Below are 12,870 nucleotides of genomic sequence, written 5' to 3'. Positions count from 1 at the left end.
AGCTACCAAAGTGCCTTCACTGCTTTGTCGTTTGCCATATTTTACCCACCTCCATCTCAAGCAACTGAAAACTTTCCCCAAAAAGTAACCATGGGACACGAAGGGGTAAGGGGGAGGACCCAATCTACTTACATGTAATGCAAGTGAGGATTCTTATCAAACGCTCGCGGCTGGATGCTTCGGAGCCCTGAGTTTGTGATTGTCCTGCAAAGAGATGCAAAAGGACAGTAAAGGCAACCCATAAAAGAAAGAAAGAATCAGTGAAAGTCAGGCATTCAGAGATCTCACATAATATTGAATCAGAAGAGATAATTGGAAGACTATCCTGCCAGCCTGAATCTAGAGACCTTTAAAACATTCCCCCTTCATTGGGGAACGAATCTGTCAAGATCGTTTTTTCTCAATACCGGGGCAGCCAAATATGTCAACTACAATTATTTGAACTTCAGTTTCTTTTTTGAATAACTTTTCCACTAAAATTCAAAAGCATTTAGTGCACATTTGTGCAAACGTGCCTCTCTCTTTTTTGACAATTCTGCCTAAGGTACACAGATTTTTAAAGCATTTTTCTTAATGTAATACATTTTTATGAATGTCTGCCTCCCTCCTCCCTCTCTCTCTCTTCTATCTATCTATCTATCTATCTATCTATCTATCTATCTATCTATCTATCTATCTATCTATCTATCTATCTATCTACCTACCTACCTACCTACCTACCTACCTACCTACCTACCTACCTACCTTTCTTGCTCTCTCTCTCTTTTCTGTCTCATCTATTTATCAATCATCTATCTATCTATCTATCTATCTGTCTGTCTGTCTATCTATCTATCTATCTATCTATCTATCTATCATCTATCTATATTGTTCTCTCTCTTTGTTCTCTCTCATCTATCTTTCTCTCTCTTCTCTCTCATTTCTCTCTCATCTATTTCTCATCTATCTATCTCTCATCTATCACTCATCTATCTCTTCTCTCTCTCTTTCTCTCTCTCCTCTCTCTCTCTCTATCATCTATCTTTCTCTCACTATTTCTCCCTTTTATCTATCTATCAATCATCTATCTATCATTTATCTATCATCTTTCTATCTTTCTCTCTCTTCTCTCTCTCCTATCTATATCTACCTATCTATGTATCTATCTATGTATGCATGCATGCATGCATGCATCTGTCTGTCTGTCTATCTGTCTATCTGTCTGTCTGTCTGTCTGTCTCTCTGTCTGTCTGTCTCTCTGTCTGTCTATCTAATCTATCACTTCCCCCCCCTCCAAGGAAAAGGAAACCCCTCAGAGGATAAGATGCAGCAGCAGGCTGCCCCATGATTAATTTAGCCTCAGTGTGTATCATTTCCACAATTCCAAAAGTGGGGAGAATACCAGCCAACTTTGCATAGCTATTTTAAGGATTTCCAAGGCAAAATGAAGCATTTCGCCTGCCTAAGGCATTAGTTCAATGCTTTTGACAGCTTTAGTCTCAAACAAATGAAGCATATATCAAAGTCAGATCATCCGTTCATTAACCCTCAGAGTGCTCTACAACTTGAGTTGCTAACATGGGGTACCCCAAATGTTGCTCAATTACAACTCCCAGCATCCCTTGCAATTTGCCCTGCTATGTATGGATCCTGGAAGTTTATAGAAGAATGACATCTGCCATTCCATAAAGTGACTATCTCTAGTCTTACTAGATAGCAAACTAGCCATCTTGGCCTTAACTGGAACTGCTACTAAGAATTGAACCAAAGAACGGATGGGTGAGAAAATGGAAACCACATCAATTCTCTCAATTAAATCAGATTTCTAAGCTACATTCAGCAACTTGAAGTGAAGTGTCAAATCAAACCAAAGACCTCTACATCTCTCTAAACAATTTAAAATCTTGTCCTTTAATCAGTTTGGAAGTCTGAATCCGATTGATTTGAAGGGATGGGTCAAATTGGAGTCCAAAGCCAATCAATTTTCTGAATCAATGTGGAGATCTGAATCATATTATAGGTCTAAATCAAATCCATGTTTCAGACTGGGTTTTATTTTTTTGCCTGACTTCCGTGTCTCTAGCAGGACTTGTGTAGGCCAAGAGAGCATTCTGTCATTGAGCAGCAGCTGGTTCCCAAGCAACTGAAAATTGCAATCAGTGACCAAACATCTTGATGGAAAATGAATAGTGCCAGGCATCCAAGTACTATTTTCCATCTCTCCATCATTTTCTTATGGCTTATAGTAACTTACAATTTCAGCAAATAAACATAATAAATAAACATAATAAATAAAATATGTCTCCCTTTTTTTTAAAAAAAAAGTACTGTACATGCTTATTTAAATGTTGCTGGTTTATTTATCCACTGGATTTCTATTTCCAAATAATAATAATAAATAATAATAATAATAATAATAATAATAATAATAATAATAATAAATAAAATACTTGCAATGAACAGTGAGCTCCATACATCCTACCTCTTTATAATTCTTTAAGTAGGCCATTAAAAAATGGAAAAGTAATCACAGCAATAACCATCAAATAAGAGTCAGAAATATGGTAAAATTAACAGTTATCAGCAAGTAAAACAATGGCAACATCCAGCTGAAAGTCTAAATTGTGACTTGCACACACTCACCTTTTTAAAGGTCTCGCAAACAAATTCATTCTCCTAGGGTGCCATTTTCAAATAGAACTTTTCTGATAGAATGTCTCATAAGACGTAAATGTGTTTCTGATTGTTCCTAACACAACAAATATGCTTTATAAGAGTATCGGTTACTACATTTTATTTTCTCCTCCTGTAAGAGAATATGTCTATATCTATTCCTTTGATTTTTGTTTTAAAAAACCCTTCACTAGCAGAAACACAGAGACACAATCACAATTCCAGCACTAAATTTAGAGACATTCTGAGTAAGCCACTTTCCAAGCACGCATAGATAAATCCCACAGAGGACATTTGCTTCTCGGGGGTAAGTTTCAGAATAACGTAGCAAAATTGCTTTTTTGTGTTTGTGTGTGTTGACTTGTGGGGAGAGGCAGCTACCGTAAGATTTGCTTTCTTGACAGAAGGCATTTGACAAATTTAAATCCCTGAGAAACATTTAAAATGGAAGTTCTCGGAATAGGAAATTGAAATTGATAAGCCTGAAATTGATAACAGGCTGAGTCACAGCATCGTGCTCAGTATGGACATGGATTCCCAGTTATGGGAATCTCCAGGAGTCTCCATCCTTGGCTATTTGAAGACATGTGGAATTTCAACTCCCAGAAGCTGGCTGAGGAATTCATGGGGTTGAAGTCTACACGTCTTAAAGTTGCCATGTTTGGAGACCCCTGTTTTAGGGTGTTTTATAAAGTCCCATATGCAATTTCATAGCAGGTGATTAGAAGGTAGGTTACCTTCTAATCCACCAAAATCTAATGAAACAAACTGGTCTACAAGAAGCAAACCATTCTGTCCAAGCCACCCAAATCTAAACCAAAATTACAAATTCTGCACCGGATGAATTATCAGAATGACCAGCTCCATGAAACAAATAGCAATAGCAATAGCAATAGCAGTAGACTTATATACCGCTTCATAGGCCTTTCAGGCCTCTCTAAGCGGTTTACAGAGAGTCAGCATATTGCCCCCAACAATCTGGGTCCTCATTTTACCCACCTCGGAAGGATGGAAGGCTGAGTCAACCCTGAGCCGGTGAGATTTGAACCGCTGACCTGCTGATCTAGCAGTAGCCTGCAGTGCTGCATTTAACCACTGCGCCACCTTGGCTGGAAAATAGAATGGAGATTCTATTTTCTTTCGTCATCTAATCCCAGCTGCAGTTAGGCCCACTAATCTGTAAACTTCACCTTTGGAGATCTGTTATGGATCTGTAGTTCCAGAACCAAATTTAATTGCTCACCTATTAATGTTGGCTTATTTGGTGTGAGAAGATGCCACCTCAGCAAAAGCTCAACTCTCTTCATGAAACCTACGATAACACTTTATTTCAGAAAATGGCAGGAGGAGGCCAAAAGGTGGGTGATATGCATTTTGCAATTCAGTGAAACACTTCTAAGTCCGAGTTTATCTGTGTATATTGAACCACAAGAATATTTGGTATTAAGCCCAATGAATATGTAAAATATTCATACCAGAAACATACTTTACCTATGATTTCTGATGATAGTGGAAAAGAACAGAGACCTGGTCAAGCTTTGCTTGTTCTCTCAAACTGAGGCAAAGACACTCATTAAACAATACACAATACTCACAATCTCTGGAGTCCCGTGTACAGCTCCATATCTACGGCATGCAAAGTCTGCAAATTCTTCCAATACTCTATGTATCTATAGGGAGATAATGGGGTGGGGAGGAAAGAAGGTGACTTTAATAGAGAAATACAATGCATTAACTTTCCAATGAACCATCTATGGAGATTCTTAGTAACCCAGGTCATGGTTGTCCCAAAGATGCTTTTCCAAGAGGCAACTGGACTTTTTCTCTGAAGATGTTTCACTTCTCATTGAAGAAGTTTCTTGAGCTGAAGAAGCTACTTGGATGAGAAGCTCAATGCCTTCAAAGAAAATCACAAAAGCCCCAGTTGTCTCTTGAAAAAATTCCAGAGGAACCATTGACCGTGCAGTAGAACCAGTGATGGAGAAAGCACTGACAATCTCTGAAGTTGGTGGCTTTCATCATGATTTCAACCGACTCTTTATGATGCCAGATCCACACACCATATAACTTTATGATGCTTGGATCTGGTATAGGTGAGACAAATTTGTCAAGACCACAAGCAAACCTTGATATGACATAAAATAATGATAGGAGACTTCCTGCATAGGAAGAATTACCCAAATTATTATTTTTATTGATCATATTAAATGGATATAATTTTAAACCATTCAACATTGCTTTGCACATAAACTAAGACTGGGTAGGATTCCATTATTTAGTCTATTCATTGTTGTGAGTAACAGAGCAAAAGTTTTAGCGAAAAGTGTGCCTCCAATTAACTGATACATTCAGAAGGTGTATTTCCTTCAATTGCCTCCTACAGATGTAGTTCTCAATCTTTTCTTCACCATGGAGCCCCTTTAAATCCCTTTTGTGGCCACGGACCCCCAAGACGTAACTCAAAATTTAAACCATCACATTTCTTCAAGTATTCATGGATACCCTGTGATGATATCATGGACCACAGGTTGAGAACCGCTGTCCTGCAGTATCTTCAAGAGGCAGATAAATAAGGAACAACACCTCTTCCATGGAAAAGCCTCCAGCATTAAGTAGATAATCTCCTAAACCCGTGATGGCAAACCTATGGCACGCATGCCAGAGTTGGCACACAGAGCCCTCGCCCCAGGTCAGATCTCCGTGGTGTTTCTTTTGTGAGCTTCTGTTTCTCTGCAAACACCGAAACAGAAGCTTACAAAAGAAAAAGATCTTACCTCTTGTTGCGCTGCCAGTGTGGGGATGCCCTGCCTTCCCGCCGTTAGCTATTCTTCGGGTCTCTGTTGTGCATGCACGCATGTCCATGCATGCACGTGCATGTCCACACATATGCACACATATGTCCATGCATGTGCCTGTCCGAGCATGCACATGTCCATGCATGTTTGCGCATGCATGAATGCTCACGCATTCTCACACATTTCAGTTTTGGCATGCGCAATTGGTCACTCGGTGTCTAAAAGGTTGGCCATCGCTGCCCTAAACGCAAGATTTTTTTTCTCTTCAAAAGTACTGTTTCCTTTCCTAGGCATAGTCATTAAAAAAAAAGGCTCTTTTTTCCCCTTATTTAACCAATTCACTAAAGAGAACCTAGCTAATAAATCAATTTTGTCATTATTAATTAATCAAGAGCTCTTGTTGCTCAAACCGAGAGAAATAAAAAGATTAAAAAGAACGTGTCCTCTACATTTCTGCAGCTTTTAACTCTTTGTAAAATCTTGTTTTAATAATAATACTAATAGTAAAAAAAGGAGCTGCCCAGAAGAAAAATGAAGGCAGATTTTCCTCAGAGCAGCATTGGACCCTTCAAAGAACTAAACAACCAATCAGAATTGCTGTACAATAGCTTGGGGCCTATTTGAGTGTATAAATGTATTTTTTGTGGAGGGAGACTGTACATTTCAGTGAGCACACTACTGCAATGGCATCAGCTTTCTGAGGTACTTCAAATTGTGGCTCTTCTTTTTATGGAACACGCTTAAAGTATTTGCACCCTGCTTTTTTTTTTCAAAACTGTTGCCCGAGACAGTTTCCAATTAAAGGCACACAATGTAAAATATAGATATGCCACAACAAATTAACGTAAAGCAAAATCACAACAAGCTATATTAACTGGAGGAGAAATTAATATTTTTTTTTAAAAAAAAAAACTTCTAACATTGAAAACCGTTAATAATGTTTTGGATAATTTAGACATACAATTTCAGCATAGGGGTAAAATCTTTAGCATAAAATGTAGCGTCTGTGATCAGGAGACATATTCAAAATGCTTTAGTCTAGGCATCCAAAGCTTTCTTAGGCAAAAGTCTCAGGGATGTGGGTGCCTCTGAGGCCCAGGAAAGTCCCATTTTCTATTGCTGCCTAACCTGTAGCAATATTCCTTCAAACAGATAATTTCTTCCTAAACCTAAGAATTTGGGGAGATGAAATTACAAGACATTAAGCTGAAGGTAGTAATTTGAGATACACAGTTTGGTTACAGTATGACAGCCAGAAGAAATAAGTGCAGTTCTAAAAGTATATGTAAGCCTTAGGATCCATTTCTAGATTCTTTACTCAGATGGATTTCAGGACACGATACTATTCGCCAAAAAAATATGGATAGTTAAGTTTTGATGGCTTCACCCTCCAAGGATCTGCCAACTCCCTTTGGAAGGTAATCAAGTTTGCAATCCCCATTACTTTGTTGTTTTGTCTTTTCTAAATCACACATCAGAATAATAGAATAATAGGGTTGGAAGGGACTTTGGAGGTCTTCTAGTCCAACCCTTGCTCAAGCAGGAGGTCTTATACCATTCCAGAGAAATGGCTGTCCAATCACTTCTTGAAAACCTCCAGTGATGGAGCACTCACAACTTCTGGAGGCAAGTTGTTCCACTGATTAATTGGTCTCACCATCAGGAAATGTCTCCTTAATTCAAATTTGAATCGTTCCTTGATAAGCTTTCCACCTGATACTTCTTGTCCTGCCCTCAGGTGCTTTGGAGTTTGTCAACCTCCTCTTCTCTCTGATAGCCTCTTAAATATTGTAAGACTGCTATCGTGTAACTCCTAGATCTTCTCTTCATTAGACTAGACATAGGCAGGTCATCGTACAATCCTCTCATCATCATTGTTGCTCTCCTCTGCACTTTTTCTAGAGCAGGGGTGTCAAACTCAAGGCACCCTTGGGATGCTTAGTTCTGGCCCATGGGGCCACCTTGAAAACACAAAGGACCAGCCCACATTGCCTCTGCCAATGAAAAGGGAGCTTGGGAGGGGCCATTTTTGATGGCAGAAGGTTGCAGGAGGCTATTGCAGCTGAAAACAGAGCTCAGGAGCCCTTGGACCACCACAGGTACCCCTGACATGAATGACCTTGAGCAGGCCACGTCCACCCAGCCACGCCCACTCCAGCCTCCTGAGGTCAAACACAACCCTGATGCGGCCCTTAATGAAATCAAGCTTGACACCCCTGTTCTAGAGTCTTTTTGTATCATGGTGACCAAAACTGGGTGCAGGTGTGGTCTTACCAGTGCTATATAAAGAACTAACTCTTCATGTGAGTTTGATACTATCGCTCTATTGATACAGCCTAGGACTGCATTGGCTGCATCAGTCAAGTTCGATGTTCATGTGCAAATGTTGTTCCATGAGAGAGAAAGATTACATTCATTTTCTGACCTAAGCTCACCATCCTAACAATTTCATATTTCTCAATCACCTCTCCCACTATCTCACTTCACTTATATGGCTTTTTTTTTTTTAATGATGGCTTTGTGAGTTTGAATGATTATGCGACTGATTAGCGTTCCAATTGAAGCCTCATTTGTGTTAAGTGAAATGTTCATGTTCTAGGTCAAGACATTTTAAACAACCATTTCCCAAATCAATGCCATTGCTGTGTGCTCGCTAATTACTGTGCTCTGTTCTCCATTTCTTAATGATTATTTTGTTTTACAAAAAGAATGTTCAAGAAAAAAAAATCTGGATGTTATACATACCACTTCACAATGTCATTGTGATTAATGAAACTTAATTAACCCCCATATTTTAATTTCTTTACACAACTCTCCCAAAGGTATATGGTTGCATGTACATTTTGTAGGTAAGGTTTCTACCTGTGTGTCAATTTCATATTCCCATTTCGAATTTAAAATGATTAAAAATATTACAGATTTATTGTGCACAATCCCAATGCACAAGATCGCATCCCTGTTAGTCCAATTTTTTTTACAGCTGAAATCCCTCACCTCTTTTCACAAAGTGGAGAAGTATTTTCACAGGAGATCTGCAGCGGTAACATATGTAAACATCCATTTTATATGTTCAATTATGCTAAGAGCGTAGATGTGTTCTTCCAACATCAATGGAATGGCAACAACAATTATTTTAAATGTGTCTTTATGGTACCAGTCTCCATGAGCCCAGGGTATTCTGACAGACATGTCATAAAAGAAGGACAACTGAAACACTTATGTCACATCTGACACCTTTCAATACAACCTATTAGTAGATAATAAAGCTAGGCTAACATCTGCAGAGAGACTGCAGTGTTATGTTTAACAATACAATGAGGAAAAACAATGCAAGCGAAATTGCTACAAACATCTGTCTCCATCTCGTCGTAATTTCATTTTCACACAATCAGGTCTACCCCAAAAATGTAGAGATTTTTTTTAAAAAAAGAAACAAAAACAAAATGGCAAACATTACCCAAAGATTGTCATGTTTTCAACATTTCATTAGGTTTTTAATACCAAGGAAATGGGTATAAATACTATAAAGGAGACTGTGTTATGTTGTCCTGAGCTGAATCTATGAAACACAGTCAGTACATGTAGTGATGGATAAACCAGTCCTTATCATTTGTGGCTGTCCAAGATGTATTGTCACAACACTCTTCCAGTGTGACATTTAAGATAAACTGTGTGAAAATCCACTTTTTCTTTTTGTGCACAAATTTTGGTACTGTATTATTACTTTAACCACAGTTTTGGTCTAAGGGGCACTGACATATTATTTTTGAACCAAGTTACAAGATTACGTAACCATGTTGTAAGATTTAGATTTGTGCGCTGAGTGACACTAATGATCGGATCCAAACATTTGTTCATGAAATGTGAATCAGGTTAACCCTATTTTTCCTGCTTACTATTAGAGTGAACAAAAGATGCGAGAACTCTTCATCCATTTGTAACTTTTTAAAAAAAAATCATTCATGCGCGCACACACACACACACACACACACACACACACACACACACACACTTTCCATTGACAAGGAACTCTGCCCATAGTCAGAGTTCATAGTCAGCATTTAATTTGTATTATCAGGGTGGGGGAATCCATATGATCAGAGATGTTAAGTCTAGAACTCTGAACTTGTGGTACACAAATGTATGCAAATACTGCAACCAATCATATATACTGTATACTTATCCAAATTCTGTGCTTGAATGTAATCTAGAGTTGCAGGAGGGAGGGGAAGCAAAGAGACAAGTAGCTTAGAATCTTTGGTGTGTAGAAACAGGATGAAGGCCGATTCTCCCTAGCAGTTTGTGGGGCATAGCAATAGCAGTTAGCAATAGCAGTTAGACTTATATACCACTTCATAGGGCTTTCAGCCCTCTCTAAGTGGTACAGAGTCAGCATATTGCCCCCACAGTCTGAGTCCTCATTTCACCCACCTCGGAAGGATGGAAGGCTGAGTCGACCTTGAGCCGGTGAGATTAGAACCACTGAACTGCAGATAACAGTCAGCTGAAGTGGCCTGCAATACTGCACCCTAACCACTGCGCCACCTCGGCTCTATATCTAATAGTTATGCCAGCAGTTGCTTTAGTCTGGCAAGATTCTGCCTATAGACCAGCAACAATAAAGAAACTACTCTGAAGTAATTCCTTGGCACATTCCTGGTTCCTTGGATATGACACATTAAGAGGAATGCCATGGGAAGCCACACATCCAGATACAATGGAACACATAATCTAATACATAACTTTAAACAAAAGAGAACAATAGAATAACAGAGTCAGAAGGGACCTTGGTGGCCTTCTAGTCAAACCTGCTGCTTGAGCAAGAAACCTTATGCCATTTCAGACAAATGGTTGTCCACTCTCTTCTTTAAAAACTCCAGTATTGGAGCACCCACAACCTCTGCAAGCAAGTGGGTTCATTGTTCACTGGTTCATTGTTCCAACTGTTAGGAAACGTCTCCTTGGTTCTAGATTGGTTCCCATCCATTGTTTCTTGTCCTGCCTTAGGGGCTTTGGACAATAGGCTGACTCGCTCTTCTTTGTAGAACCCCTCAATATTGGAAGGCTGCTATTATGTATTGCCCAGTCCTTCTTTTCATTAGACTAGACATACCCAATTCCTGCAACCATTCATCATATGTTTTAACCTTCAGTACAGAGGTAGGTTTCAAATCCCGGATCTACCGGTTCGCTCGCACATGCGCACAACACTTCTGGGATGCACAGAAGCATCCGGGCAGGTGGGTAGAGCCTCCCGTCACCGCCACTACCAGTTCGGCCGATCTGGGCCAAACTGGGAGCAATCCACCTCTGCTTCAGTTCCCTAATCATCTTTGTTGCTCTTCTCTGCATTCTTTCTAGAGTCTCAATATGTTTTTTTATATATATATATTGGGGCAACCAAAACTGGATGCAATATTCCAAGTGTGATCTTACCACTGGAGTTCTATGCTGAAACTTAGGAAAAAATGAGAGGAAGTTGCAATATCAACTTATATAGTACATAGTATTGGGTTCTTGATGTTCTCTGAACTTTCTGCAGATGCTTCACTATCAGGCCTTCAGGTTTGGGGGATCAGACTATTAAAAGAGGCTACAAAATATACAGACCTTTATAATGATTGCCTTTTCCATCTTTCTTGGCCAGGGATCCTGCAAAGGAGAATACACTCCTTTTACTCAAGGATCCTTGCTGCATTTGGATTGCAGGCCTGCTGAACTCCAACTATTATGTGGCATGCAAATGCAACATAATTGAAAGGGGAGCGGTGTGCTAGGCGCTATTATCTTGCAGGGTAACAAGAAATTTGATTTGTTACCCAGACATGTTACATCGAGTGATCCAATCGAAAGCATTTGCCTTCAGTGATCCAGTAGGTTTAGCAGATTTAACACACACACCTCAAAACAAAAGACGAATAAATGAATTCAGAGCAAGAGAATGAAGGCAGATAGGAACCTGTTTCTCAAAATATCTGCCACAAAGGACCCACCTCTTTGCCTCTCCCCATTGATTCCAGCAATTGTCAGAAAAATGGAACTCAGAGGAACAGAGACTGATTGGTGCTTAGGAAGCTGATAGGCTCCATAGCTTTCCATTAAAGCCCACTTCAGCTGGATTGCACCTCCTGCACTCAGCTTTAAGAAACTGCAGCCAACAGAAATACAAGAGTAACAGAGCAACTCACAAATCATCAGGCAGCATTTAAAAGGGCAAAGCAAGCCACCCACACAAGATATAAAGGGGGCGTGTTAAGCTTTCTACTGGCTGAGGCTGAGCTAATAATTCATAACGCACCTTATGTAATGTTCACAAACAACATCACCAGAGAGTAAAAGATTGATTGGTTCCTAGGTTTTAATTTAATTCCTGCCTTTGCAATTAAACTAAAACTCCCCTTTTATGACTCTGTAATGCCTTCATTCAGGATAAAGTTGGGGCAACTGGATGGAACTGAGCGTTTACTGGATGGATTCCCTTCCTGACACCTAAGGGGAGTTCACAGCAGATTTTTTTTTCTTTATGCCCTAGAAAAGAGAAACATCTGCTGTTATTTAGGATTGAACTCTCAACCTTCCGAGTCAGAGGGGAGCATCTTTACCAGTTTTGGTCTCCACAGTATAAAAAAGATGTTGAGACACTAGAAAGAGTATAGAGAAAAGCAACGAAGATGATGAGGGGACTGAAGACTAAAACATATGAAGAATGGTTGAAGGAACTGGGCATGGCTAGTCTAGTGAAGAGAAGGACCAGGGGAGACAGGAGAGCAGTCTTCCAATATTTGAGCAGCTGCCACAGAGAGGAGGGGGATATCAAGCTTTTTTCCAAAGTGCTTGAAGGCCAGATAAGGAATAATGGATGGAAACTGAACAAGAAGAGATTCAACCTGGAAATAAGGAGAAATTTTCTGATGGTGAGAACAACAAACCAATGGAACAGAAGTTGCCTTCAGAAGCTGTGGGAACTTCATCACCGGAAGCTTTCAAGAAGAGACTGGACTGCCATTTGTCAGAAATGGTGTAGGGTTTGTTTGGGAGGGGGGTTGGAATAGATGACCTACAAGGTCCCTTCCAACTATTCCAACATCAATATTCTTCTGAACTTGAGTATGGAGGGTTCTGAAAGCTATTATCTCATGCTCTCCTAACAGGAAATCACTTCCACGGAATGCTTCTGATTAAATATTCATTAAAACATAATGCTATTTCAGTGCTGCATTTGTTTATTTAGAGTACTTAAGAGAAATAGAAGTCAACATAACCATAGCAGACCATGATTAAAAGACACCCCTGTTGTGATACACCTTAGTAATTCAACACATTTTGTATCAATATGGAACAAGATATTCACTTAAAAGAATTTTTGATTGAAGATCATTGTGGATTATCAGATATTTTTTAAAAAAAATACTTGAGTTAAGGG

At 39.4% G+C, this 12,870-nt stretch overlaps 1 protein-coding gene across 4 annotated transcripts in view; it reads right to left on the bottom strand.

Annotated features, from left to right (window-relative positions):
* Positions 1-12,870, bottom strand: part of NTRK3 (neurotrophic receptor tyrosine kinase 3) — a 460,883-nt gene that overhangs the window by 342,609 nt on the left and 105,404 nt on the right. For all 4 annotated transcript variants that reach the window (XM_087704304.1, XM_087704303.1, XM_087704306.1 and 1 more), the window contains exons 2-3: positions 4,248-4,322; positions 133-204 (exon numbers count right to left, since the gene is read on the bottom strand). In XM_087704304.1, the coding sequence (XP_087560430.1) occupies positions 133-204; positions 4,248-4,322 (147 nt within the window). The remainder of the gene's footprint in view (positions 1-132; positions 205-4,247; positions 4,323-12,870) is intronic.

Source organism: Thamnophis sirtalis, unplaced genomic scaffold (genome assembly GCF_051295495.1).
Source record: "Thamnophis sirtalis isolate CommonGarterSnake01/CBP01778 unplaced genomic scaffold, rThaSir2_p1.2 scaffold_2, whole genome shotgun sequence".
Lineage (NCBI taxonomy): Eukaryota > Metazoa > Chordata > Lepidosauria > Squamata > Natricidae > Thamnophis > Thamnophis sirtalis.
The sequence above is the reverse complement of the archived record's forward strand: the minus strand, read 5'-3'. Positions and strand labels throughout refer to the sequence as shown.